General features: G+C 42.7%; 1 protein-coding gene across 1 annotated transcript in view; it reads left to right on the top strand.

Annotated features, from left to right (window-relative positions):
- Window positions 1–4,142: 4,142 nt before the first annotated feature.
- Window positions 4,143–24,835, top strand: part of cdh16 (cadherin 16, KSP-cadherin) — a gene marked incomplete at its 5' end in the record, with an annotated part of 35,601 nt that continues 14,908 nt past the window's right edge. The window contains 8 exons of the mRNA XM_080768634.1: window positions 4,143–4,254; window positions 4,915–5,073; window positions 8,386–8,582; window positions 13,157–13,282; window positions 15,749–15,899; window positions 17,032–17,244; window positions 17,932–18,008; window positions 24,602–24,793. Of these exons, the coding sequence (XP_080624760.1) occupies window positions 4,143–4,254; window positions 4,915–5,073; window positions 8,386–8,582; window positions 13,157–13,282; window positions 15,749–15,899; window positions 17,032–17,244; window positions 17,932–18,008; window positions 24,602–24,793 (1,227 nt within the window). The remainder of the gene's footprint in view (window positions 4,255–4,914; window positions 5,074–8,385; window positions 8,583–13,156; window positions 13,283–15,748; window positions 15,900–17,031; window positions 17,245–17,931; window positions 18,009–24,601; window positions 24,794–24,835) is intronic.

Raw genomic sequence — 24,835 nt, 5'->3', positions numbered from 1 at the left:
GTGAATGGTACATTGTTTTGAAACTGTTGTTTACATTTTCTTTTGCAATAAAGCATCAAATCCAACTACCTGTTATCTTATTATTTACCAGAAAACTACTATATCTACTTAAATTCACGCAATTATATATATATATCCTCATGAATATGTATTTGTCAAGATTGTATCGGTCGAATGGAACCTCATCATCAGTATACAGGGAGGAAACAAGGTAGTTAAGCATGACAATTTGAAAGGGTTAACCATTAATCCACGGGGGTGTACAAGTACAGAGTTTTTCCACATATTTTAAACTCTTCTCACACCTCTTAGAGGGAGCACACACCATTCAGACACGGTAAGATACAAGAGGATGCATTGTGTTTGAAAACTTTTATAGTATTTTATAGGTGTTGCTGTTGAGCTGCTGACACTTTTGGTTTGCCATCAACATCATCATTATCAACAACAACATCAGCTTCAGTTTGGGTGCACTTAAAACGGGTCTGATATCTCTGCCTTTGTTGGAACACAATGCAGGTTTGTTGTTTTCATTGGACAGCCACAGCATTACAGGAATGATTGATTGTTATATATTATTTACAGACTTGATCATATAGCTAATGCATTGTTAGGGTTGAACTATTCTTCCAAAGCAAGTTGTTTCTGAAATTAATTTACCTTATGAACAATATTTAAAGCAATTAATTACCAAGGAGTGTGCAAGGATACCATTCACATCTGATAGTTCAAGAAAATGTGACCAACTAAATCAGTCTAACTGTTACATTACCGTAGTGTATTGAACTTGATTGGCTGTAACAATAGAAGAAGGGTTAAAACTCATTTTTGTCATGGGCAGGAATGAATGTGAAGTGTTGCATTAAGCTTTGCATATGATTAGCCATTTAAATGTCTACAAAACACCAAATGCAGCAATCAAAATGCATGTAAGCAAGCCATGGTGAATCAGTAACAAAGCAGATGTCTAATGTCAGGCTGAAAGTGGCTCCAAATGATATGAGAATGGTACGTTTACAGGGGCACATGGCTGGAGGAGCTATACCCATGTTCATCATAACTGTTACAGTAAGAGATATTTTATTCAGTCACCTATTAACTCTATCAATGATTTCATGAAAATACATGCATAAAAAGTGTAACTAAAATACAGACAATACATGTCTTGTTTCACAGTTGGTGATACTTCATGCATGTGTTCCGTGTTCAGGGGCTAATGTTAAAATCGGTGTCCCTGAAAACTATGATGGTATTTTCCCATGGTACCTATCCAAGGTAAGTTGTTGGATTTTAATATAATTTAATTAATCAACAATTAACAAGGCCTACATTGCTTGGAATCATTTTCCCCTTAAAACGCCATTTAAAAAAAGACAGTCAATTCTCTGATATCAATATTTCAAGTAAAACCAAAGGAGATAAAAGTCTACAAATTTAGTTGCAGTTTTCATTATAATATTCACTGTATTTTGCGTGCTTATAATTGTATTGGTAATTAATACAATTATGTGGTATGAGTAGTGATAGGATTGAAAGAAATTATGACTCCAATAGATGATAATCTACAGTATCATAAATATCTAATCAGTATACTCAAAATGAATATCTAATCAGAATATCTGATCATTCTTTTAACATAATTTGTGAGCCTATAGATCTTTGGTATTTAATTAGATTTCCACTATTAATTAATTGAACCTTGGTGATAAGGCAATTGAAACGAAAGATACATGGAATGCAAAAGAAAGGTGCTAGAAATCCTGCGATTTATTTTCTGCTCTCTGACATCAAGACTTGTGAACCTGATGCTATTGCCGTCACTAGTACATGATTGGTGTGTGTGCGCATGTCACTATAGCCTACATAATTGGAGGCTGCACAATACATGCGTCAGACATTCAGGCCAGCAGTGTGCCTTTTAGTGTGTGTGTGTGTGTGTGTGTGTGTGTGTGTGTGTGTGTGTAACCTAATTCTGATCAGTGTTTGGGTCTATTGTATTACGCCTCTTGTGCAGATCCAAATAAAATAATTCAAATGTGTTTTTAAGCAATTCAAACATTTGTATACGGTACTTGATGTCAGGCAAGACTGGCCTCACTGCAAAGCATCACGTCTATATTGTATTTTTTAGACATATGAATACTGTGGGCAAAGGAAATAAACCAATAAATCTAACCTATAGGGAAAAAATCTAGTGTTTCTCAATCTGTGAAAGCGGGCCCCCAAATAATTCACAAACTAGGATTTTAATGATATGTTAATATTTGTAATATTTGTATTCACTGCCAGCTATTAATAAAATAATGTATATAGCATTACGACCGCGAGCTATCATAAACCACTATAAAGGACCATTTGACCTAGATCTACGTTAATAGTTTTATGCTAGAAATGGCAAAACATTCAAAATGTCATCATGCATGGCATGTGACGTGTCAAACTAGGGGGTTTTCATGATTCTGAATCCATTCCAAGCATTCGTTTTGCACAAAAAACACTTGTTGGGCTAAAAACAGCCATAGCAATTTGCCCAAATGTGCTGACCTCATCACATGTGCAAAATGCAAAATGCAAAATGCAAAATGCAACTTTTCATTATGTGTTTTCATTATGTTAACTCTTAAAGTATACTTCTTGAGTTCCATTGATCCAAGCCAGAATCGAATTGATTGACCATTAAAAGACATGCTATGACAATGAACACAGCAAACCCACTCTGTTGGTTTCTGTGTAAAGTGGTCAGATGGTGTGCTACGAAGAACACATTCCAGATTTTGGGCCCTGATCTTATCCATTCAAATTTGAGAGCGACTAGTCTAAACTCTAAAGAAAATGGAGAGTAGCCCTCGTGATTGTTGTTTCATGCTGGATTCAGTTACTCACTTTTGAGATTGTATTACAGTTTTTGAAGGGCGCTAGCCCCTCCTATATCCAGGTCTAATGTTTGTCTTTAGTTCAATGTTCAATGAAGGGAAAATTTACGTCATAATGGTCTCATTGAGATGGTTTCCTTCATAAAAGCAAACCCTATATGCCCAATTAACAATATTTTTAACTTTGAGGGTTGACATTTACAATGATGTTGACTCAATGATTTAAAATGAGCTAAAGAGATAATATAAACATACAGTAGATCAACAAATAAAATCAGTTAAAGATCAACATGGGAGATCAAGAAATATTATTGAAAACTTGAAATGCAGCAAATCAACAAACAAATCAGTGAAAACAGTTGCAGACAGGCAATGGACGGTTATTATATATTCCTAAAAAGGAGGTGAACTCAAAGAAAGCAGAAAATGAGCACTCCGTTCTTCAATCGTACTGTAACATACCTATTATAACTTATGATTTGGCCTAAATGACATATTAACCTGCCTTTTATCTCTTATCTATTGTAAAAACTCAGTTCTTCTACTCCTTATCATCATGAGCTAAAACAAAATAAGCATTTTGACCAAAGGCCTTTTGTACATATTTATATGTGCATAATTATATATATTTTTAGGCTGAGCGACCTGCTGAATTATGAGAAGTGCACTTGTTGTCTCATTTTGATTGGACAAATTGTAATCTGCTCCACACAGCTCCAGAGCCTCCCAGCCAATTACAGTGACCTGGTGGTTGCCGGTGATGATGAGGGGATATTTGGTGTGGATGCAGGATTCCTGTACGCTCTGACACCACTGGACAGAGAGAAGCAACCATCTTACTCTCTACAGGTAAATCAGACAAAAACAATCAACTAACATAAGTCCGACAGACATTGCTTTGTAAGTTTGTATAGGCTATTCATCACATTATGTTCTCAGTCGCAGTGCTCAGGGGTAGAGTGGCCGGTAGAGTAGCTGGATGGAAACTGTTTCCCGGTTTGATCCCGGGCTCCCCCAGAGTTAGTGTCCTTGAGCAAGGCGCTGAACAAATAATGCTCCCCATGTGCTGATTGCTCTTTTTTCCCCCACTTTTGCATGACTCTTGTACAACGAAGTAGGGCATTAATTAAAAAAAACATTAAAAGTTGAAATGTGGCGCTTTTTCTGCCTGACAGCAGCGATATGGAAGTAGGCTACTGCTTATTCCTAAACTGTGAAATATTAATTGTGTTTTACGTGTGTGCACTGCAGGTGTCATTTAGAGCATCAATGCAGCGTCAGAGCTTCAACGTAGAAGTGTGTGTGATTGACAAGAACGACAATGTGCCCACCTTCACAGAGGAGAGCATGAGAGGAAGTGTACAGCTGGGGTTGCTCAAAGGTAAAGCTCTGATTCTTACACCCTGAATCAGTGTTGATTTCGTCGACTAAAACTAAGACGGAAGATGTTCGTCGACTTTTTCCACTGACAAACCAAATGAAAACTGAGCTATGATGACTAAAACTATGACTAATATTGACAACAAATGAAAACTAGACTAAAATGTTAGGAAGGGACTAGGGACAAGAGATCCAGTAAGTCATTTTACAATTAGTTGCATGCTGAAAATAGACGATATACAAGCTGACAACGTCATGACGACGGCATCAAGGCCCGCCAAAATACATTTAAGTCGACTAAATCAACTGTAGATTTAGTCGACTAAAATGTTATGACTAAAATCGAAATCTGCTGCCAAAAACAGATAATTTTAAATGCTGAATATTCAATTAATGTGGAAAAAACTGCATTTATGTAATCATTTGTAGTGATAATTTATAAATGCTGGAAAAGTCCAGTGGAGTGGAAAAAGTCCACCCTGGTAAACTCACCTAAACTCTGCATAAACAAACAAATTATATAGCCTACAATTGAACCTTTTACAGAGAGGCTTCCAGACCATTGAAAACTGTTTTATACAACCAAGTTAAATTAAGTCTCACTCATTGTACAGTGCAATTCACTGGCAGTTACATTTTCAACTGAACATGTGCTCGTTAGGGATCCCATTCATGCAGGTGGAGGCATTGGACCGCGATGATCGTAACACAGCCCATGCCGAGCTGCGTTTCAGCCTGATGGAGCAGACACCCCGCATTCCCTCCAGTCACATGTTCTTCATCAACTCTGTCACTGGAGATGTGTCCCTCACTGAGGACGGTGAGTCCCGAACTCTATTGTTTACAAGCATAGGCCTATACAGTAAAGCCTCCTCTAATAGTGGAGGAGCTTAGGAACAGATAAGGGTGATTTTCTGCTAATTCGTCTAAAAGCGCCAACTTTTGCACAGATGTAGCCCAGGGCATGCCCGAATGATTTAGCTAGGGCGCTCGAGCCAGCAACCTTCAGGGTCGCCACAGTGGCCAAATCCATATGGCCACCATTAACAATCTATAAAGGCAAAATCTTCTAAATGTCATTATGCTAAGTAGCATGAGACAAACTACGGGGTTTTCATGATTCTGAATCCATTCCAAGCATTCGTTTTGCACAAGAAAACAATCCTTAGGCTAAATTCGGCCATATAGCCACTTGCCCAAATGTGCCCAAATGTGCTGTCCTCGTCACATTTGTGATGGCAGTTTTTTCTGGACTTCATTATTAGGCATCACATGAGATGTTTTGAGGAAACTCGATTTTGAGAGACACATGGTCCCTGGTGTGACCATTCTGATCCCAGACCCCTGAGTAGTGTTAGCATGCAGCGTAGCGCAAATGCCAAGTTTCATGCGGATTTGAGCATCGATGCGCCTATGGCCTGTGATTTACTTTACTTTGTTTATTTTCGGGGACACGTTAATGAACATTCAGTACAATAATTCAATCAATTGAACATGATCTCATGTTGAAAATACAGCATAGTATACAGCTGCCTAATACTGTCACGGTGGCAAAAATGTAGGCCAACTGAACCCAAGTGCAGAGTCACGACCAGTCTAATCAAAGGATTTATTAAATAATGCAGAGAAAGGCAAACTTATACAAGGTTAACTACTGGCAGAAACTAGGCAGTCCAAAAATACAAAAACAAAGAGGTACAAGAAAATTACCAGAAGCTTCAAAGCATAGTCCAGGAACAAGGCAAGAACTCCCAGGTACAACAACATGACATGAATGTATGATCCGACAAGGTGTGTGTGCAATGAGTCCAGTCTTATAGGTGGTGGGTTGATTGCAGTAGTGTTCACAGGTTTGTAAAGGGCTGGGCTGATGAGAGTGGAACCAGGTGTGTAACTGGGACTGAAGTGTGGAATGGGATGAGGGAGTGGCCAAAGTGGACAGGGGGAGACTCAAACCATGACAAATACATTTTCAAAATACCATACCCAATTTAAGCCTTTAAGAATATATAGTCTAATATCTAACCATTGGAAATCCAAAGCCTATTTTGACATAATTATATATATATATATATAAAATGATATCGATGATCACATGTTCGAGACATTTTTAACCATTGCTTTAGTTTTTACCAGCTCAGTGGCCTTGTGGTTAGAGTGTCTGCCTTGAGACTGGGAGGTTGGGGTTCGATCCCCGGCCGGGCCATACCAAAGACTGTGAAAAATGGGACCCAGTGCCTCCCTTGGACCCTTAGGGTTTGATTGGTGGTAAGTCCCTGCAGCATACTAGCATCATGTCCAGGGGCCAGGGGTGTACTTGTACATCAAGCTTCCTCACGCTACAGAAACAAGGCAAGGCTTACTTACTTACTTACTTACTTACTTGTGGTTTAAAGGTTGTGGTATACAGGCCAGGGTTGGGATTTCCCTTAGAGTGACTGGGAAGCTATTCAAAGTTGTCTGCCTATGATGGACCTCACAGTCCCCTCTGTTGTGTGAACTCTGCATTATAGTGCCATGTCCAGTGTCTCTCTTCCTGATTATAAAATAAAACTGGAGGAGGAGCCAGTCCATGTAGACACTCATTGACAAAGCAGAGCATTTTAAAAGCCTAGGTTAACAATACATCTACTGATGGACAAACTTGGACACATCATATCTGACCAGACCCTGGTTTTTGTCCAAGTGGCATGCATGGGGCTTAGGGTGGCAGGTGAGCTGTTAGCAGTAGGTCTTGGCGATACTATGATGTAGGATTTCAGAAGTATACAGTAAGGCCAGGATTTACACAGTCATGTGGTCAAGTAGAACTTGTGTGTATACTGTTTGATCTCAGAGAGGTGATGGTTCTGCAAGTAATAAAACCATAATGAACAAGATATCTAAGAAATGTTATTTAAGTAAGTAGCCTATATATAGGCTAAGTATTTTGCATTTAGAGATTGACTGCGATTGTCTTTTGACACGTACAGGTGGTTTTATTTAAATATAGCAGTATAGCACTGCAGTATATGCCGTACATATAGAAGAAGGCATATTGTTTGCTGAAACGTTGGTCTTTCAATAAAATAGTCTTTTTGCATCGTGACTACGAGCTGTGCGACCTCTCCTCTCATTTGCGGCGCATTTTGAGCTTGAAGATCTGCTATTTTTGGTAAATGTTCTCCTCAGAATGAGAATGCTGGGGTTCAAGTGAATAACTTGTTTGGTACTGTTTTTCTTTAGCATGCTTCCAAAAAGCCTGAAGCTTCATTTGAACTGGTTTGATTCATTTGTGCACGCACGCATGCACGCACACACACACGCACACGCGCACAAACACGCACACACACACACACACACACACACACACACACACACACACACACACACACACACACACAACCTTGGCCTACGTCTTGCATGCTGAGCTATTTCTGGAGTATTTCTAGTACTGCCCTTAGTTACAACTTGGCAAGAGCTACATGACTTTCACACTCACTTTTCTGATTCAACCCACTTGCTCTCTCTTTTCGAACCTCAGCTACAGTGAAGATCCTTTTATTGACGTTGTTCTGCTGCAGGCAACAGGGAGTCCACACAAGAGCATAAACGTTTTGTAATGATATTTATTATAGTAAGGTAAATTAAGAATAGAAAATAATGTGTAAATAAAGTGTGGGATGTGAGGATATCAGTTATCAGTAATGTCTGCAGTGTATGGATGTGTGGAGAGTGGTGGGTGCGTGTTGTATTAGTTGATACAAAACATAACTTAAGGTGGTTAGGCCCTTGAGCCAGGTGGCAACCCATAGTAGGTCCTGCTTGCAGGGAGGACAGAGAGAGAGTCAGCTGGAGCCAGGAGAGCTCCCTATATACTGCCCTAAGCTCCACCCACCTCAGGTGAGCACAATTGGGCTGACGGCCTGCTCCACTCTGCCATCACAGAGGCTGCCGGCTAGCCTACAGTGAGGCAGAGGGGGCAGGGCCGTCACACATAGTATAAGACTACAAAAAGACATAGATAATATTTCGGAACTTTAAATTATATAGCATCGCTTAGGCTATGTTGACTTTTTGACTGCCTCTTATTAACAGAGATCCAACAATTGATGTGTCCTTTACTCCTTTCATTATTTCTTGTTTCCATTAGGAGCTTCTGCTCTGGACCCAGAGATGTGTGGTCGCTACAAGCTGTCAGTGATGGTGAAGGACATGGCTGGGAAGGCTAATGCCTTCTTTTCTACAGGCATTGTTACTGTCGAAGTCACTGGAAACACCTGGGCATCACCTGACCCTGTGCGACTACAGGAGAACCTACCAGGCCCTTACCCCATCCCCATCTCACAGGTAAGAAAGGCTCTTCTCTGAAACAGCGAAGCGTCAAATTCTAACGTCCCTTTACATTACGTTGTTTAGGCCTTCTTGTCTTTGTATTCGGCCCGAGATAAAGCATATAGGCCTTTGAGTGTCGACTACGGTATATTGGAATTGCTGCTTCAAACATATCATGTTACCATAAACCAAGCACTTTGCCAATAACCACAGTTTAGCAAAGTAGCATCATATTGCCAGTTACTATTTTTAGTGTCAGTTGGGTCATCCTGCTGACCAAATGTTGCATTATTGATGCTGTTCATCACTGCTCTCTGCAGGACTGAGTCATTTTAGGCGCCATCATCACTCATTGTGCTATATTCAAGGTGTTATGCATTACCTTTTCAGTTCTCGTCTACTTTCAATATTGGTTTCTGGAGGCCAGCTGTAAGAGAATAAAAGGGACATTGTATAGTTGCCAGCTTTGCTGCGATTCTACTGACTTTTTGCAGTCTTTAACCATATGACGTATTGCTGTATTTTTATCTGTTTCTGCTGTTTGCTTTCTTTCTACAGTTCTACGTCATAGCAGCATCAAGTCCCTGCAAAAGTATAAATAACCACTAATGCTCTAAGAGGTTTTGTAGTAGCAGAAACAGATCCATCTCAGCAGCAATAATAGATGTACTGTTTCTGAGTAAATTAAATCAAGCTAAGCTTGGCAACATTATTAGCTTCATTTGTTCAAGACAGAAAACTGTGGACAGAGGACATTTGGCTTTTAGAGACGATTCTGGCTCCAAATAAAGAGCAGTAAGAATATCTGAGAATCTCTGTGGCCAATATGCCTCCCTCACCACCTCCTCTTCTCTCTCCTCCTCTACAGTACACTCAGCCTCCGCCTCCATCTCTCCCTCACCACCTCCTCTTCTCTCTCCTCCTCTACAGTACACTCAGCCTCCGCCTCCATCTCTCCCTCACCACCACCTCTTCTCTCTCCTCCTCTACAGTCCACTCACCCTCCGCCTCCATCTCTCCCTCACCACCTCCTCTTCTCTCTCCTCCTCTACAGTACACTCAGCCTCCGCCTCCATCTCTCCCTCACCACCTCCTCTTCTCTCTCCTCCTGTACAGTACACTCAGCCTCCGCCTCCATCTCTCCCTCACCACCTCCTCTTCTCTCTCCTCCTGTACAGTACACTCAGCCTCCGCCTCCATCTCTCCCTCACCACCTCCTCTTCTCTCTCCTCCTCTACAGTACACTCACCCTCCGCCTCCATCTCTCCCTCACCACCACCTCTTCTCTCTCCTCCTCTACAGTCCACTCTCCCTCACCACCTCCTCTTCTCTCTCCTCCTCTACAGTACACTCAGCCTCCGCCTCCATCTCTCCCTCACCACCTCCTCTTCTCTCTCCTCCTGTACAGTACACTCAGCCTCCGCCTCCATCTCTCCCTCACCACCTCCTCTTCTCTCTCCTCCTGTACAGTACACTCAGCCTCCGCCTCCATCTCTCCCTCACCACCTCCTCTTCTCTCTCCTCCTCTACTGTACACTCACCCTCCGCCTCCATCTCTCCCTCACCACCTCCTCTTCTCTCTCCTCCTCTACAGTCCACTCACCCTCCGCCTCCATCTCTTTCCTCCTCTACAGTCCACTCACCCTCCGCCTCCATCTCTTTTAGAAGCAACCCACGCAAGAACACACATTCATTCATCTGTAGGAATATACCATTTTTGAGCGGTTCCAATGACTGGCCGCGTGTGTCCATGTATGTTTGGAGTGTGAACAGCAATACCGATGTTTGACCTAAAGTGGCACTGTTGAGAAGCCTAAACACACACACACACACACACACACACACACACACACTGCACCGCTCAGTTTGCACAGGTGCAATTCTTTATTATCCGGGGCAGGTCAGAACGGCCTAAATGGAGGGATTCCTGTGAGTCTGTCTGTCTTTGCAGGCACACTCCAGGGAGGCAGAGGAAGAGCCGCCAACCCAAATCTTTCACATCAGCATTATAGTGCCACCATGAGACATTTTTTATACTCCTCAAGATTTTGTCCAAACCTCATGGACCCCTTGTGATACAGTTGGGCCTCATGGTTGCATTATAACAGGTCTCTGTGTACGCACCCCGGCGATCTGTGCTCAGAAGCACGCACTCTTCTGTATTCTAGGTCCTGATTAATTCATCAGCCTTATATCAAATGATCATTTCAACATTGGCATTAACATGATGAGCAAAGACATTTTTTAAATTATTCTGCCTTTATTGCAATGCGTGTGCGTGTGAAGAGCTTTGACTGAACGGATTGCCCAACCATGCTTTTTGATCAATATCAATCATTAAAATTGTTGCATTATGCACAGCTCCAGCATTGCTCATCCAGGAATGTGAATCACACACAATAGGAATTAGGGAAAATGACATGGTGGAAGCCTGGTTTCGCCAACGCTGTATAACCGCACAAGCGCTTTATGTGGGAGGGGGGACCGACTCAAAAACACACATTATCCCTCCTACTGTGTCAGATAAGGGGATCAGTCATGTCTACATACGGTATACCCTGTAGTAAGTATATGGATCATTTATTCAGAAGGTTCTGCCATTTGCATTACAGTATATTCAGTGGTGGACAGTTAAGAGGTACATTTACTTGAGTACTGTTTGAGCGATCTATACTTTACTTGAGTATTTGTATCTTTTGATACTTTCACTCCACTACATTCCAAAGACACATATGTACTTTTGTATACATGTGTATAGTATCTTTAAAAGCAAGTAACCTACTCCTGTACATTAACTGAGCAGCTTTCACTTGCATCTTTGACTCAAGTACTGGGGTTGAGTACTTTGTCCCCCGCTGCGTATATTCAACTTCAACTTTGCTCATCAAATGCACTGAGCACCGTGTACATTCAGCACAGCATCAAGCTGTCCTTCACACAGAACGTCCTCTCTGCAAGACATTAGATACAACAGACAGAACCAAAACACATGACCTCATCGCAATTGAATCGTATACAGTAACTATTTATAGAAATAGTCATTGATCATCACCCCCCCCCCCCACACACACACACACACACACACACACACACACACACACACACACGCTCACACACACACACACACACACACACGTGTCATTACGTTTCTGAGGTCTAGAAAACACACCATAACATTAAGAGACGGCCAGCTGTAGTGAAGTGGCTCGGTGTATATACACAGGTTCACAGAGTCTAAGCAGTCCTCTCTAAAGCACAGGAGCAGAGCGTGTGACAGACAGGGGAGTTGAGGCGATACACATGCCCGGGTGTGCAGTCGTCATACCATCACTGTAGCATTTTAGAAAAGTATCACTTTATAATATTAAGTGACAAGCACTCAAGTACTGTAGGTACAATCGTGAGGTTAAATGTTACTTGAGTATGATCCTTTATTTTTATTTTTTCTACTCCACTACACCTCAGAGGCTAATTACTTTTTAATCATCAACAATTATTGCAGATTTAGATTGGTAGGCTGTCACCTCACAGCTAGAAGGTCTGGATTCGATTCCCACTGGGACGCTGTGGGTGCTGGGGGGGGTGTCTCTCCTCTGTGTCATCAGTGCCCATAGGTGGGGTTGGCAAAATGGCCTTTTTGCATGTTCTCCCTGTGTCCCCTAGGGTAATCCCCTCACAGTAATCATGGTTTCTAAACGCCTCCCCCTGGACAACCGGGGCACCTGTTGGAGGGGAAAGGAACTGGTTGGAATAACGTGTTCCTTCCACGCGCTACGTCTAACCGGGGACCCCCCCCCCCCCATCAGGTGAAAAGAAGCAGCTTGGACTCTTCATGCATTGGCGGAATATCACGGAAACATGAGATCGATCAGTCTGAGATGTAGTCTCTTCCCAGGTTAGCAGAGGGAGTGTAGCGCCCAGGATTACTGTAGACAATTGACACTGGGTGAAAATAATACATAGGCCTACATCGGATATTCAGAAATATTGAGTGGTTTTACTTTTGGTAGGCTACTTTAGTATTTCTACATTGTGCTACTGCTACTTTTACTTAAGTAAAATAAAAAACAATAAAAGCCACCACTGTGTGTGTGCATGCTGCTGTGGCCGCACTCCTCTCCTCTCCTTGTTGGGTGCTGTTGGTTGTGGCTGCTAGGGCCCTCTCAGCACCCATCACACAGCCTCTCTGTCTGTGTTGTAAAAGCCCAGTGGAAAATCCCTCCAGTCACACAAGTTAGTCTTGGCTGTCCTCTCTGTTCCTCGTCATCCTCAGTGCATTTCGCCGTGACTTTATCATGTAAACAGACAGTGACTCTGGGTTTTTACTTTGTACTTATATATCATGCTGTCCCCTTTTGCAGACCCAGAGCTATGTACTATTTATTAGATTTAGATCAAATATTGTATATTTGCAAGCCAGATGCGTACCACTTCAAGGGTTGTTTATAAGATGAAGGCATACACCTTTGCAGTTATACATGGATGTACTGTATGTCCCTGTGGTGTGTGTGCGCGCATGTGTGTCTATGCATGTGTGCTCGTGTGCGTGCGTGCGTGCGTGTGTGGATGCCCTTTTGTTGTTTGTCTAGGTGAAATGGAGCGGTAGTCAGGCAGAGTACAGTCTAGAGGGGGAGTTTCCAGAAATGCTTTTCACTATCAGCATCCCAGGAGTCATCTATCTGAACGCCCCTCTGGATAGGGAGACACAGGACCAGGTCAGTACCTTTTGCAACCTAATGTGTTTTACACTTCAGCACAGACGTATAAAAGTCTAATGGTTTATAACTTTGGTTCTCAAACTTAAAAAAATTAAATAATTCAAGGACACCCATACAACGAGTCCATTTGGTTCCATTTGTACACAGACCTGTAAGGGTCCATTTGGAACCACCTCAAGGAACCCTGAGGATCCCTGGACCCCTATTTTATAATAATAACTGAAGCTGTTTAATCTGAGAATGAATGTTGTAAAATATTAAACTGTCCCACACAGTAAAATATTTTGTGGTAATTGAACTACTATACCTTCGTAATTATGACTCTTAACTCAATTCTATTTTTATTCTGTGAATTATGATTTTTGTGTTGTTTGCACATATTTGACAGCAAGTCAATAGCAATATCATTTTGCAAACATTTCAGCTAGTCTTTACTCAATTACTGCAGTGTAAGCCACAAATGTGGCACTTCAGTTCCGCCATTTACCAGAAAACATTGGTGTTAATTTCTTGCACATCTTAGTTTCTCTGCTGCTCAAGCGCTACCCAATATTGAGGCTGTGGTTTATTATTGCCCACATGGCAGTAGTACACTGAAATGAACAGGCATTGGAATACTTTTAAAACAATGAATTATTAAAGGCAAGCTGTGTGAGATATATTATTTAAAATGTTAGCATTAACCATTCAGTTGAAACCCATCGCAGCATTTACCCATCGATGTATTGATTTTACATCAATCGGTTGTTATAGTCCATAACACCTACAGCCCCTTTTGTTTATCTATTTGTATTAATTGTGACGAAGCTCTTGAGTGATGATGGTTAGGCTGGTAGGCAATATCATTTTTGTTTGAAGTGATTACTGATGACTTATGATGTCACCAGTAAATTACCTTTCACTCAAAGGGACGTTGACTTGTCTTAAATCATAGCAAGAGGACCATGAGAACCATGGGAAATTTCACATTTGTAAAAGGAAATAGTGTGATGAAGGCAATAAGCCAAAAATGAAAGTCACTGCAATTCTCCTTCAACTATGGTGAAGAAAAGAATCATGGGTCATGGGTGTATAGGTTCATAAATCAACGTGCATAAAGTCTTGTTTGCTTTGGGCAGAGAGGGAAATCCTTATTAGGATAAAGACTATAAATCAAAGTTTAAACATTGCTTGTAGTTTTTCTTTTATGACCTTGTTTACGATTTGAGCCTTCACGAGGTTCATATTTCCTTCATGATATAACTAAAAGTTATTCTGAAATACACTGGCTGAATTGACAGAATTACAACAACAGCACATGTTTGCAAGCCTACCAAAATGAAGTTCCATGAGGGTTTCACTTTTGTGTTGATTGTAAAATCATAATTCTTCATCAAATAAGATATCAGAGGGAGAGGGTCAGCATAGAAGGAGATATCCATTGACACTTTGGCAACCACAGGTAGAATATTTAGAGACCAGACGAATAGAATAGGACAATTTAAAGTGTAGTTGGGTATTTGGCGGATTCAGGTGCATTCAAGTAATACGATTAGTAAGTAAACCTTGCAGAGCCATGAGGCCCATAGGGCAGGAGCCTATCTCCTGTTTATATAGCATGAGGCAGCTTGATGTACAAGTACACCCCCTGGACATGACACTGTATGTCGCAGGGACTCAGCCCCAATCCAACCCTTGATGCTGAGTGCCAAGCAGGGAGGCACTGGGTCCCATTTTCAGAGTCTTTGGTATGACCCGGCTGGGAATCGGACCCCGACCTCCCAGTCACAGAGCGGACACTCTAACCACAAGGCCACTGAGCATTTTTTCTTACTGGGTATACATTACGTATTAACACTTTTACAAATAAAACAGAAATGCATACACGGCATGACAAGCTGTGTATACTGTATAAAGCGGCTGGCCAATGTTTAAGCCATGAAAACTACTGGTCAAAGCTGGAGATGCTAATCCTCATCCCAGCCACTGCACACTCGACCACGAACCAATCCAGTGAGAGTTGAAGGTCTCAGAACGATGGTGCCATCAGGACCACATCATCTGCAAAAAGCAGTGAAGCAATCCTTAACTCCTCAAACCGTATACCCTCTCCCTCACGATTGCCTCTCAAGATCCTGTCCATTAATATCACAAACAGGATAGGTGACAATGCACAGCCCTGGCAGAGGCCAACCCCCACAGGAAACAAATCCAACGTACTGCCCAGTACATGGACACAGCTTTCGCTTCACATATCGAAGCATCCACACACAGTGTCTCAGAGGGACCCGTTCATATCATGCTTGTCATGTCTGTACTAATAGTATTAACTAACTGTGTGTGTGTGTGTGTGTGTGTGTGTGTGTGTGTGTGTGTGTGTGTGTGTGTGTGTGTGTGTGTGTGTGTGTGTGTGTGTGTGTGTGTGTGTGTGTGTGTGTGTGTGTGTGTGTGTGTGTGTGTGTGTGTGTGTGTGTCTGCTGCCAGTTCCAGATCAGCATTGTGGTGGAGCGGCCTGATGGTAGAGAGATCGCCAAGCCAGTGGAGCTGAGAGTAATGGTCGGCGACGCCAACGACAATAGACCTACCTTCCCACAGGCCCAATACCACACTGTGGTCAAAGAACTAGCCGCCAGGGGTAACTGAACAAATCTGTCTGTCTGTCTGTCTGTCTGTCTGTCTGTCTGTCTGTCTGTCTGTCTGTCTGTCTGTCTGTCTGTCTGTCTGTCGGTCTGTCTGTCTGTCAGTCTGTCTGTCTGTCTGTCTGTCTGTCGGTCGGTCGTATTCACAGTGTAATAGGATTATTCCTTCATAGAAGTAATGATAGCATAGCAGGCAGCATGATGAATGTTCAGAGTGAGCAGACAGGGAGGGCTTTGTGCACCAGATAGATGGGTCACCCATGACAGATGATTGGGGTTTAGCCAGGACATTGTACTCTTAAAAAGCACAGGCTATATTTTGATATGTTCAGGTCAGTGTGTGAAAGCCTTTTGTTTATGCTTTTTATTTGATTGTTAGGAAATAATTGCACAATAACAATCTGTGAATCACAATGAAATAAGAGCGTGAGCTTTACAAGTGAACAGTAGTCAGTAGTGTAATGTTCATCCCCTGGTCCTGGTTTTGTTGCTATCCGGCAGACACCTTGTATCTCCATATTTCAACAATTTTTTATTTTTTTCAAACCATTTAGACCTATATATACGGTTATATCGGAAATGCTGAACCATGAATCTGGTTCTCATGTTTTTGACATAATAAAAAAAAACATGAATCCGGAAATGTAGGTCAATATTTAGAAGGCGTTTTTAGAATCAGTATCAGGTCTAAATGGTTAATGCCCTACTTGTCATGGTAGTGTGTCACACAAAAGTAGCAAAAAGAATCTGCCCCTGTGAACAGGGGTTACAGCAGATGTAGCAGGTCTACAAACTCACTACGTCTGTAGATCTGCTATTTGTGCTATTTCTGGAGGATTTTGAAAGTAAAAATGAATGTGGTTAAGTGTGTCTGTGTGGGGTTTATAAATATTTCACCAATGAAAAGTGTTAACAAGAGCTTTTGACTTAATAATAACTGCATTGGATCCATTTGGATCCATTTTCCCCCATTTCCTGAAAAGTAACGGTTTTGGACCTAAGGTGTCCACCCGTCAGTGACAATTTGTCACAGACAGCTGCGTCACAAGCTGCTTTTGCTTCCTGCCTTTAGATATTCTGCCTGTTGGCGGTCTTTGCTTTGACTCACTGGCATAATGTTTCCCACAGGGACAGAGATCCTTACAGTGCAGGCAGCAGACAATGACGACCCCAAGACAGATAACGTGCGCATCTTCTACCGTTTAGTGGGTCAGATCCCTGAAAGTCCCCGCGCTCTCTTCAGGGTGGACCGTGACTCAGGAGTGATCTCTGTCCAAGCAGACAGCATGGAGGGCACCGCACCACAGTACACCCTCACCATCACCGCTGAGGATGCTAAAGGTAACGGTGCAGGGCCTCCTCATCCACGGAGATAATATGGCCTCAGTCATTATGCACACAGTAAATGGTTGCATTTGTACACTCTTCAGAGTCAAATTACTAAGGATTTTACTGTGTACCGTTTCACCTTCATTTCTACTTTAACCAACCATCCCATGTTTATTCATGATTCGATATTCATAAAAATATATACTGTACCACCTGACAGTAGATCAGAGAGAATATCAACAATGATATATGCCTTCGTTTTACAGCCAAGTCACGATAGTTGTAAATGAGGCTATATAGAGCGTCGCAGTCCCGCCCCCTTTCATGACGACGCCAGGCCCAGGAAATAGTTTCCAATGCATTTTTCTCATAGACATTTCAAAACGTATTTATTTAAAGACCTTATAAGCGTCGTACAAAGCCAACTCTTGTCGTGACAAATCATGACAACAAACACAATATTTTGGACCAAACAAATAATTACAAAGAAGAAATACGAGGGGCGGGACTGCGACGCTCTATAGGGTGCATGGGGTGTCTTCTAACTGAACAGATGATGCTTGTACTCTGTGATTCAGGGATAATAGGGATGATAGATCCAGTATGAGGTACTAGCTGGCGCACGTTGTATATGCGTTCTTGTGTAACGTACTGTTCGACCCACATGACTCATGGATGCTGTGGTGATGTCACTGTCAGGTTTGAACAGCTCCTGTACCCTCGTTGTGACAGTGCAAGATGAGAACAACCACCCCCCGGTGTTTCCTCAACATGAGGTATGCAGTGCAGAACACACACACACACACACACACACACACACACACACACACACACACACACACACACACACACACACGCACATCACGCCACAAAACATCACACAGCTACATAATCAGTGATTATTGGGCCAGACTGAACCCCCCACAGTGCAGTTCATTGCTGATCTCATATTCCTGGCAGGGAAGTATAGATAGGTCCTATGGTTTTATGTTTTATTCATTTCTTTGTGAGACAGTGTATCCTCTTCTTTAGGCAAATTCCCATCAGGGTCACCACAGCGGATCATTTGTTTCCATCTGCTTCTGTTTCCGGCATCTTACTCCGTCACGTCAGCCATCTGAACGTCCTCTCTCACCTCATCCATAAACCTCCTCTTCTCCTCTTCCCTGGCAGCTCTATCTTTAGCATCCTTCTCCCAATATACCCCTTATTCCTTCTTTGCACAGGTTCAAATCATCTCAACCTTGCCTCTCTTGTTTAATCCCCAAACCTTCTAACCTCGGCTGATCCTTGGCTGATGTAGTCATTTTTTTATCTTCTCCCTCCATCCTCAAATATTGCTTTCAGAGAACTGCTTTGATATCTTTGCCATGTACAACATGCAGACTTTAACTGAAGTTTTATCATTTTGATTGTGATTTCGTTCATTAACTGCCAGAAATGCTGTATTGATTGTGTTAGCATAAGATATCCTAAATGGCATCTTCTTGCATCACTGTTCTATTCATTCATTAAGGAACGCACCTTTAGGTATGGCACCTTTAGGTGTGTGGGGTTACAATTTCTATGAAGCTAATGTATATAATGCATTTTAAACATACTTACGGTACAATCTGCTTATAACGCTAATTATAGTTACTATAGGCTGATGCCCGTTGGGAACGATTCCCGGCATTGGGAACCTATGCCCCTCCGGGTATGCAATACCTGTTGTACCAATATTGTACTCGCTGTCAGAGTATTTAATGATGTACCCATTATCATAATTCGTCTATTACGTCAGTGTTTCATTTTCTTCTTCTATAGTGTGCAAGGTGTCATTGAATGCAAGTTCGGCCTATTTCTAATAATAAATAACATCACCATCTCCATCCCAGACAGACACATACAGGCCCAGCTCGCCGTGGTACAGTAGTTCTCATATTGTGGCCTACTTCAGACTCACTACTGTGAAGAAAGGCAGTCTAAACATAGTTATGGAAAAACCCCTGGGTACCACCTACACCCTGTGAATACTGGAAGAGAGAATGCCCAGAGGGCCATTATGTGGGAGATCCATCGTGTTGTAATAGTGGCGAACAAATCTGTAGTTATACTTCTCGCTGGCAGACAGAATGGGCACTGAAAGAATTCAATAACACCAGGAACTGTTTTTGCCTAAGCAAGTTGTGGTTAAGCATCATTTATCTTTGTTCATAGTATACAACTGTGACACTCGTCTGGGTAAGGTTAAGCCTAAGTTATCCTTCAAAATCAGCCATTATCTTCAAGCAACGAGGTCAATAAATTGGTAAAGGTATACATTAAATTAAACCTTGCACCGGAAGTGCATGGCAGTACATGGCAGTGGATGGAGCCGGCTGGACTAGCTCATGAACAAACAATATTCATGAACGATTGTGACCTCTGTCATATAATCGCTTCAGGAATATAAAAGAAGACATATCACAGGTTGTTTTCTAATCACTTGCTTTGTGCACAGTAAGCCTACATAATTTTATTGAGGCATTTAAACAGCGGCAGGTATCGTTTCTGTCTCGGAAGTATCACAAGATTTGGTTGCCAGACAGGAAACGGTTGATAGTCTTGCGATACTTGGCACGTTCAGAAATGTACTTTGTGCTCTTTAGATACCTCTATACAATTACACAGTTTAACACAGTGTACACATTGAAAAGCAACACAGCAGATAATAATGTGTTATAACTTATACTGTATGTCTTCTTTTATTTTCCAGAAGTGATTATTTTACAATGGTCTCAATCATTCAGAAATGTGTTTGTTTGCTTGTTTGTTCATATGCTTGTCCGCTCCACTGACTCCAATGTATATCCACCAGTGTTTCAGCTGCAGTTTGCCACCCAATGTGACAAATCTGCCGGCTGGAATTGCAGGGTAGAGAAAATGTTATTCACATATAGAATTCTGCGATGCAGTAAACTGAAAGGAAATATTGGCTTTACTGTGTAGTCATTTCACAGCTGATGTGACACTGCATGGCTAGTCTGGCTACAAGCTCCCACCTTCTGGCTCACAAACAAAATTAATGTGCACACTTGACATAACATGCAACCCTCCCCTGCATCCCATCCCAGTTCCCACCCCATTTAACATCTTTATTTGTGCTCACATTTTATTTAAGAAATTCTTCAGCACAAACAATAGTAGATAGAAAACATCACGGATACTGGAAGCATCGTCTCCAACATATGCAGCGACTGTCAATGATCACAGACACAGATTATTATACTTGTGAGGACATTAGGATATCACTGAAAATAGCTGAAAATAGAACATTGATCATAGATTGGCTATTTTTTGGTGCATGATATCAGCGCACAATTAAGTATAACTAAATTATTAGAGAAACCTCTAACCCGATCCTTTTTTATTAGGACTAATAAATAAGGCTAAATTGGCTAAATTGCTCCAGTGTCTCCTTCTTCTCCCTCTCCTGTGATGGAACCTGCCTTGACTTGACCGGAGGCACGGTGGACGGTGGTAGCCTCGTAGGCTACTCTGTTATTTTCAACAATAATGTATTTCTTGTGAGGAGCATGAAAATGGTCCTCACAATGTCTATTTTTCAAATTATGCTATAGTTGTGGAGACATTTGACCCTCACAAACTAGTAATAAACGTACACACTCACGCGCGCGCGCACGCACACGCGCGCACACACACACACACACACACACACACACACACACACACACACACACACACACACACACACACACACACACACACACACACACACACATACACACATACACACGCACACACACACACACACACACACACACACACACACACACACACACACACACACATACACACACACAGAGGTGGAAAAAGCTCTTGAGCAGGTCACGCCTGAGTGGTCCCAGCTTTTTTCCATGGCCATCATGGCCATGTGAATGCAGAGCTATAGGGAGTGCATGTGGGACGGGAGTGGTGATAGGAGAATAGGGCGTGCTGCAGCGACCCTGTGGTCAGATCAAAGGGATCACCACCGCTGCACCAGATGAGAGTCCTGAGTGGCAGATTAAAGGGCCGGCGTCTAAGCAAAAAGATATTGGAGGTGTGTGAATGAAGGTCAGCTAACAACAGGCAGAGCCACAGTGGACATCCACCCACACATATAGATTTGTGAACATGCACTTAACTGCAATTGCTCATATGGTAGGGAGTCGGGACAGTGTATTGTGCTATCAATCAACGTGTGAACAGTGAACTGGAGGATTATATGAATCAATGGCTTCTGGTTAGTAGTTGTGTGTGGCTGTTGTTTATGAAAATATAATTCATAATTCATATAAATGAAATTATATAATTGCTGTCGGGCAGAGACATTGTATCTCCATATTTCAACGTGTTAATTTTTCATAAATTAATGCCCCACTACTTCATTGTACAAGACTGGTGTGTCAAAGTAGCTAAAATAGCCCATATAGAAACAAGAGCTGCATGGTTACTAAATAATAACTCCATTTGATCCATTGGAACACAGATTTTCCATTTCCTGAAAAGTATACAGTTTTGGCCATACAAGGTTTTTTGCCCAGCCGACAGCAACGATTTATCAAAACACATGTGTTCATGTCTGAGGTATTTCATGTGGTGTCTCCCCTGTCAGTATGGATCTATTTCATGTGGTGTCTCCCCTGTCAGTATGGGTCTATTTCATGTGGTGTCTCCCCTGTCAGTATGGGTCTATTTCATGTGGTGTCTCCCCTGTCAGTATGGATCTATTTCATGTGGTGTCTCCCCTGTCAGTATGGGTCTATTTCATGTGGTGTCTCCCCTGTCAGTATGGTGCTATTTCATGTGGTGTCTCCCCTGTCAGTATGGATCTATTTCATGTGGTGTCTCCCCTGTCAGTATGGGTCTATTTCATGTGGTGTCTCCCCTGTCAGTATGGATCTATTTCATGTGGTGTCTCCCCTGTCAGTATGGTGCTATTTCATGTGGTGTCTCCCCTGTCAGTATGGTGCTATTTCATGTGGTGTCTCCCCTGTCAGTATGGATCTATTTCATGTGGTGTCTCCCCTGTCAGTATGGTGCTATTTCATGTGGTGTCTCCCCTGTCAGTATGGGTCTATTTCATGTGGTGTCTCCCCTGTCAGTATGGGTCTATTTCATGTGGTGTCTCCCCTGTCAGTATGGTGCTATTTCATGTGGTGTCTCCCCTGTCAGTATGGTGCTATTTCATGTGGTGTCTCCCCTGTCAGTATGGATCTATTTCATGTGGTGTCTCCCCTGTCAGTATGGTGCTATTTCATGTGGTGTCTCCCCTGTCAGTATGGTGCTATTTCATGTGGTGTCTCCCCTGTCAGTATGGTGCTATTTCATGTGGTGTCTCCCCTGTCAGTATGGGTCTATTTCATGTGGTGTCTCCCCTGTCAGTATGGGTCTATTTCATGTGGTGTCTCCCCTGTCAGTATGGATCTATTTCATGTGGTGTCTCCCCTGTCAGTATGGTGCTATTTCATGTGGTGTCTCCCCTGTCAGTATGGATCTATTTCATGTGGTGTCTCCCCTGTCAGTATGGATCTATTTCATGTGGTGTCTCCCCTGTCAGTATGGATCTATTTCATGTGGTGTCTCCCCTGTCAGTATGGGTCTATTTCATGTGGTGTCTCCCCTGTCAGTATGGATCTATTTCATGTGGTGTCTCCCCTGTCAGTATGGATCTATTTCATGTGGTGTCTCCCCTGTCAGTATGGATCTATTTCATGTGGTGTCTCCCCTGTCAGTATGGATCTATTTCATGTGGTGTCTCCCCTGTCAGTATGGATCTATTTCATGTGGTGTCTCCCCTGTCAGTATGGTGCTATTTCATGTGGTGTCTCCCCTGTCAGTATGGATCTATTTCATGTGGTGTCTCCCCTGTCAGTATGGATCTATTTCATGTGGTGTCTCCCCTGTCAGTATGGATCTATTTCATGTGGTGTCTCCCCTGTCAGTATGGTGCTATTTCATGTGGTGTCTCCCCTGTCAGTATGGATCTATTTCATGTGGTGTCTCCCCTGTCAGTATGGATCTATTTCATGTGGTGTCTCCCCTGTCAGTATGGTGCTATTTCATGTGGTGTCTCCCCTGTCAGTATGGATCTATTTCATGTGGTGTCTCCCCTGTCAGTATGGGTCTATTTCATGTGGTGTCTCCCCTGTCAGTATGGTGCTATTTCATGTGGTGTCTCCCCTGTCAGTATGGATCTATTTCATGTGGTGTCTCCCCTGTCAGTATGGGTCTATTTCATGTGGTGTCTCCCCTGTCAGTATGGTGCTATTTCATGTGGTGTCTCCCCTGTCAGTATGGTGCTATTTCATGTGGTGTCTCCCCTGTCAGTATGGGTCTATTTCATGTGGTGTCTCCCCTGTCAGTATGGGTCTATTTCATGTGGTGTCTCCCCTGTCAGTATGGATCTATTTCATGTGGTGTCTCCCCTGTCAGTATGGATCTATTTCATGTGGTGTCTCCCCTGTCAGTATGGTGCTATTTCATGTGGTGTCTCCCCTGTCAGTATGGTGCTATTTCATGTGGTGTCTCCCCTGTCAGTATGGTGCTATTTCATGTGGTGTCTCCCCTGTCAGTATGGGTCTATTTCATGTGGTGTCTCCCCTGTCAGTATGGGTCTATTTCATGTGGTGTCTCCCCTGTCAGTATGGTGCTATTTCATGTGGTGTCTCCCCTGTCAGTATGGTGCTATTTCATGTGGTGTCTCCCCTGTCAGTATGGTGCTATTTCATGTGGTGTCTCCCCTGTCAGTATGGATCTATTTCATGTGGTGTCTCCCCTGTCAGTATGGTGCTATTTCATGTGGTGTCTCCCCTGTCAGTATGGATCTATTTCATGTGGTGTCTCCCCTGTCAGTATGGATCTATTTCATGTGGTGTCTCCCCTGTCAGTATGGATCTATTTCATGTGGTGTCTCCCCTGTCAGTATGGGTCTATTTCATGTGGTGTCTCCCCTGTCAGTATGGATCTATTTCATGTGGTGTCTCCCCTGTCAGTATGGGTCTATTTCATGTGGTGTCTCCCCTGTCAGTATGGATCTATTTCATGTGGTGTCTCCCCTGTCAGTATGGGTCTATTTCATGTGGTGTCTCCCCTGTCAGTATGGATCTATTTCATGTGGTGTCTCCCCTGTCAGTATGGGTCTATTTCATGTGGTGTCTCCCCTGTCAGTATGGATCTATTTCATGTGGTGTCTCCCCTGTCAGTATGGTGCTATTTCATGTGGTGTCTCCCCTGTCAGTATGGATCTATTTCATGTGGTGTCTCCCCTGTCAGTATGGTGCTATTTCATGTGGTGTCTCCCCTGTCAGTATGGATCTATTTCATGTGGTGTCTCCCCTGTCAGTATGGGCCCTTCCACATTGCAGAGGATGCTACCGTGGGCACAACGGTGTCGGCCGTGTCGGCGGGGGATGCCGACGTGCGAGGAGGTGACAGCTGGCAGGTGAACTACCGCCTGGAGTCTGGCAACGAGGAGGAGGTCTTCACCTTGGTGACAGACAGACAGACCAACGAGGTCTCATTGGTCCTCTCCAAGGTAAACACTCAGCTAACACTCTTGAGTCTGTATTTGGATCGT

This window comes from Protomyctophum bolini (assembly GCF_963924005.1).
Source record: "Protomyctophum bolini genome assembly, chromosome: 1".
Classification (NCBI taxonomy): domain Eukaryota; kingdom Metazoa; phylum Chordata; class Actinopteri; order Myctophiformes; family Myctophidae; genus Protomyctophum; species Protomyctophum bolini.
This window is presented reverse-complemented; position numbering and strand designations above follow the sequence as displayed.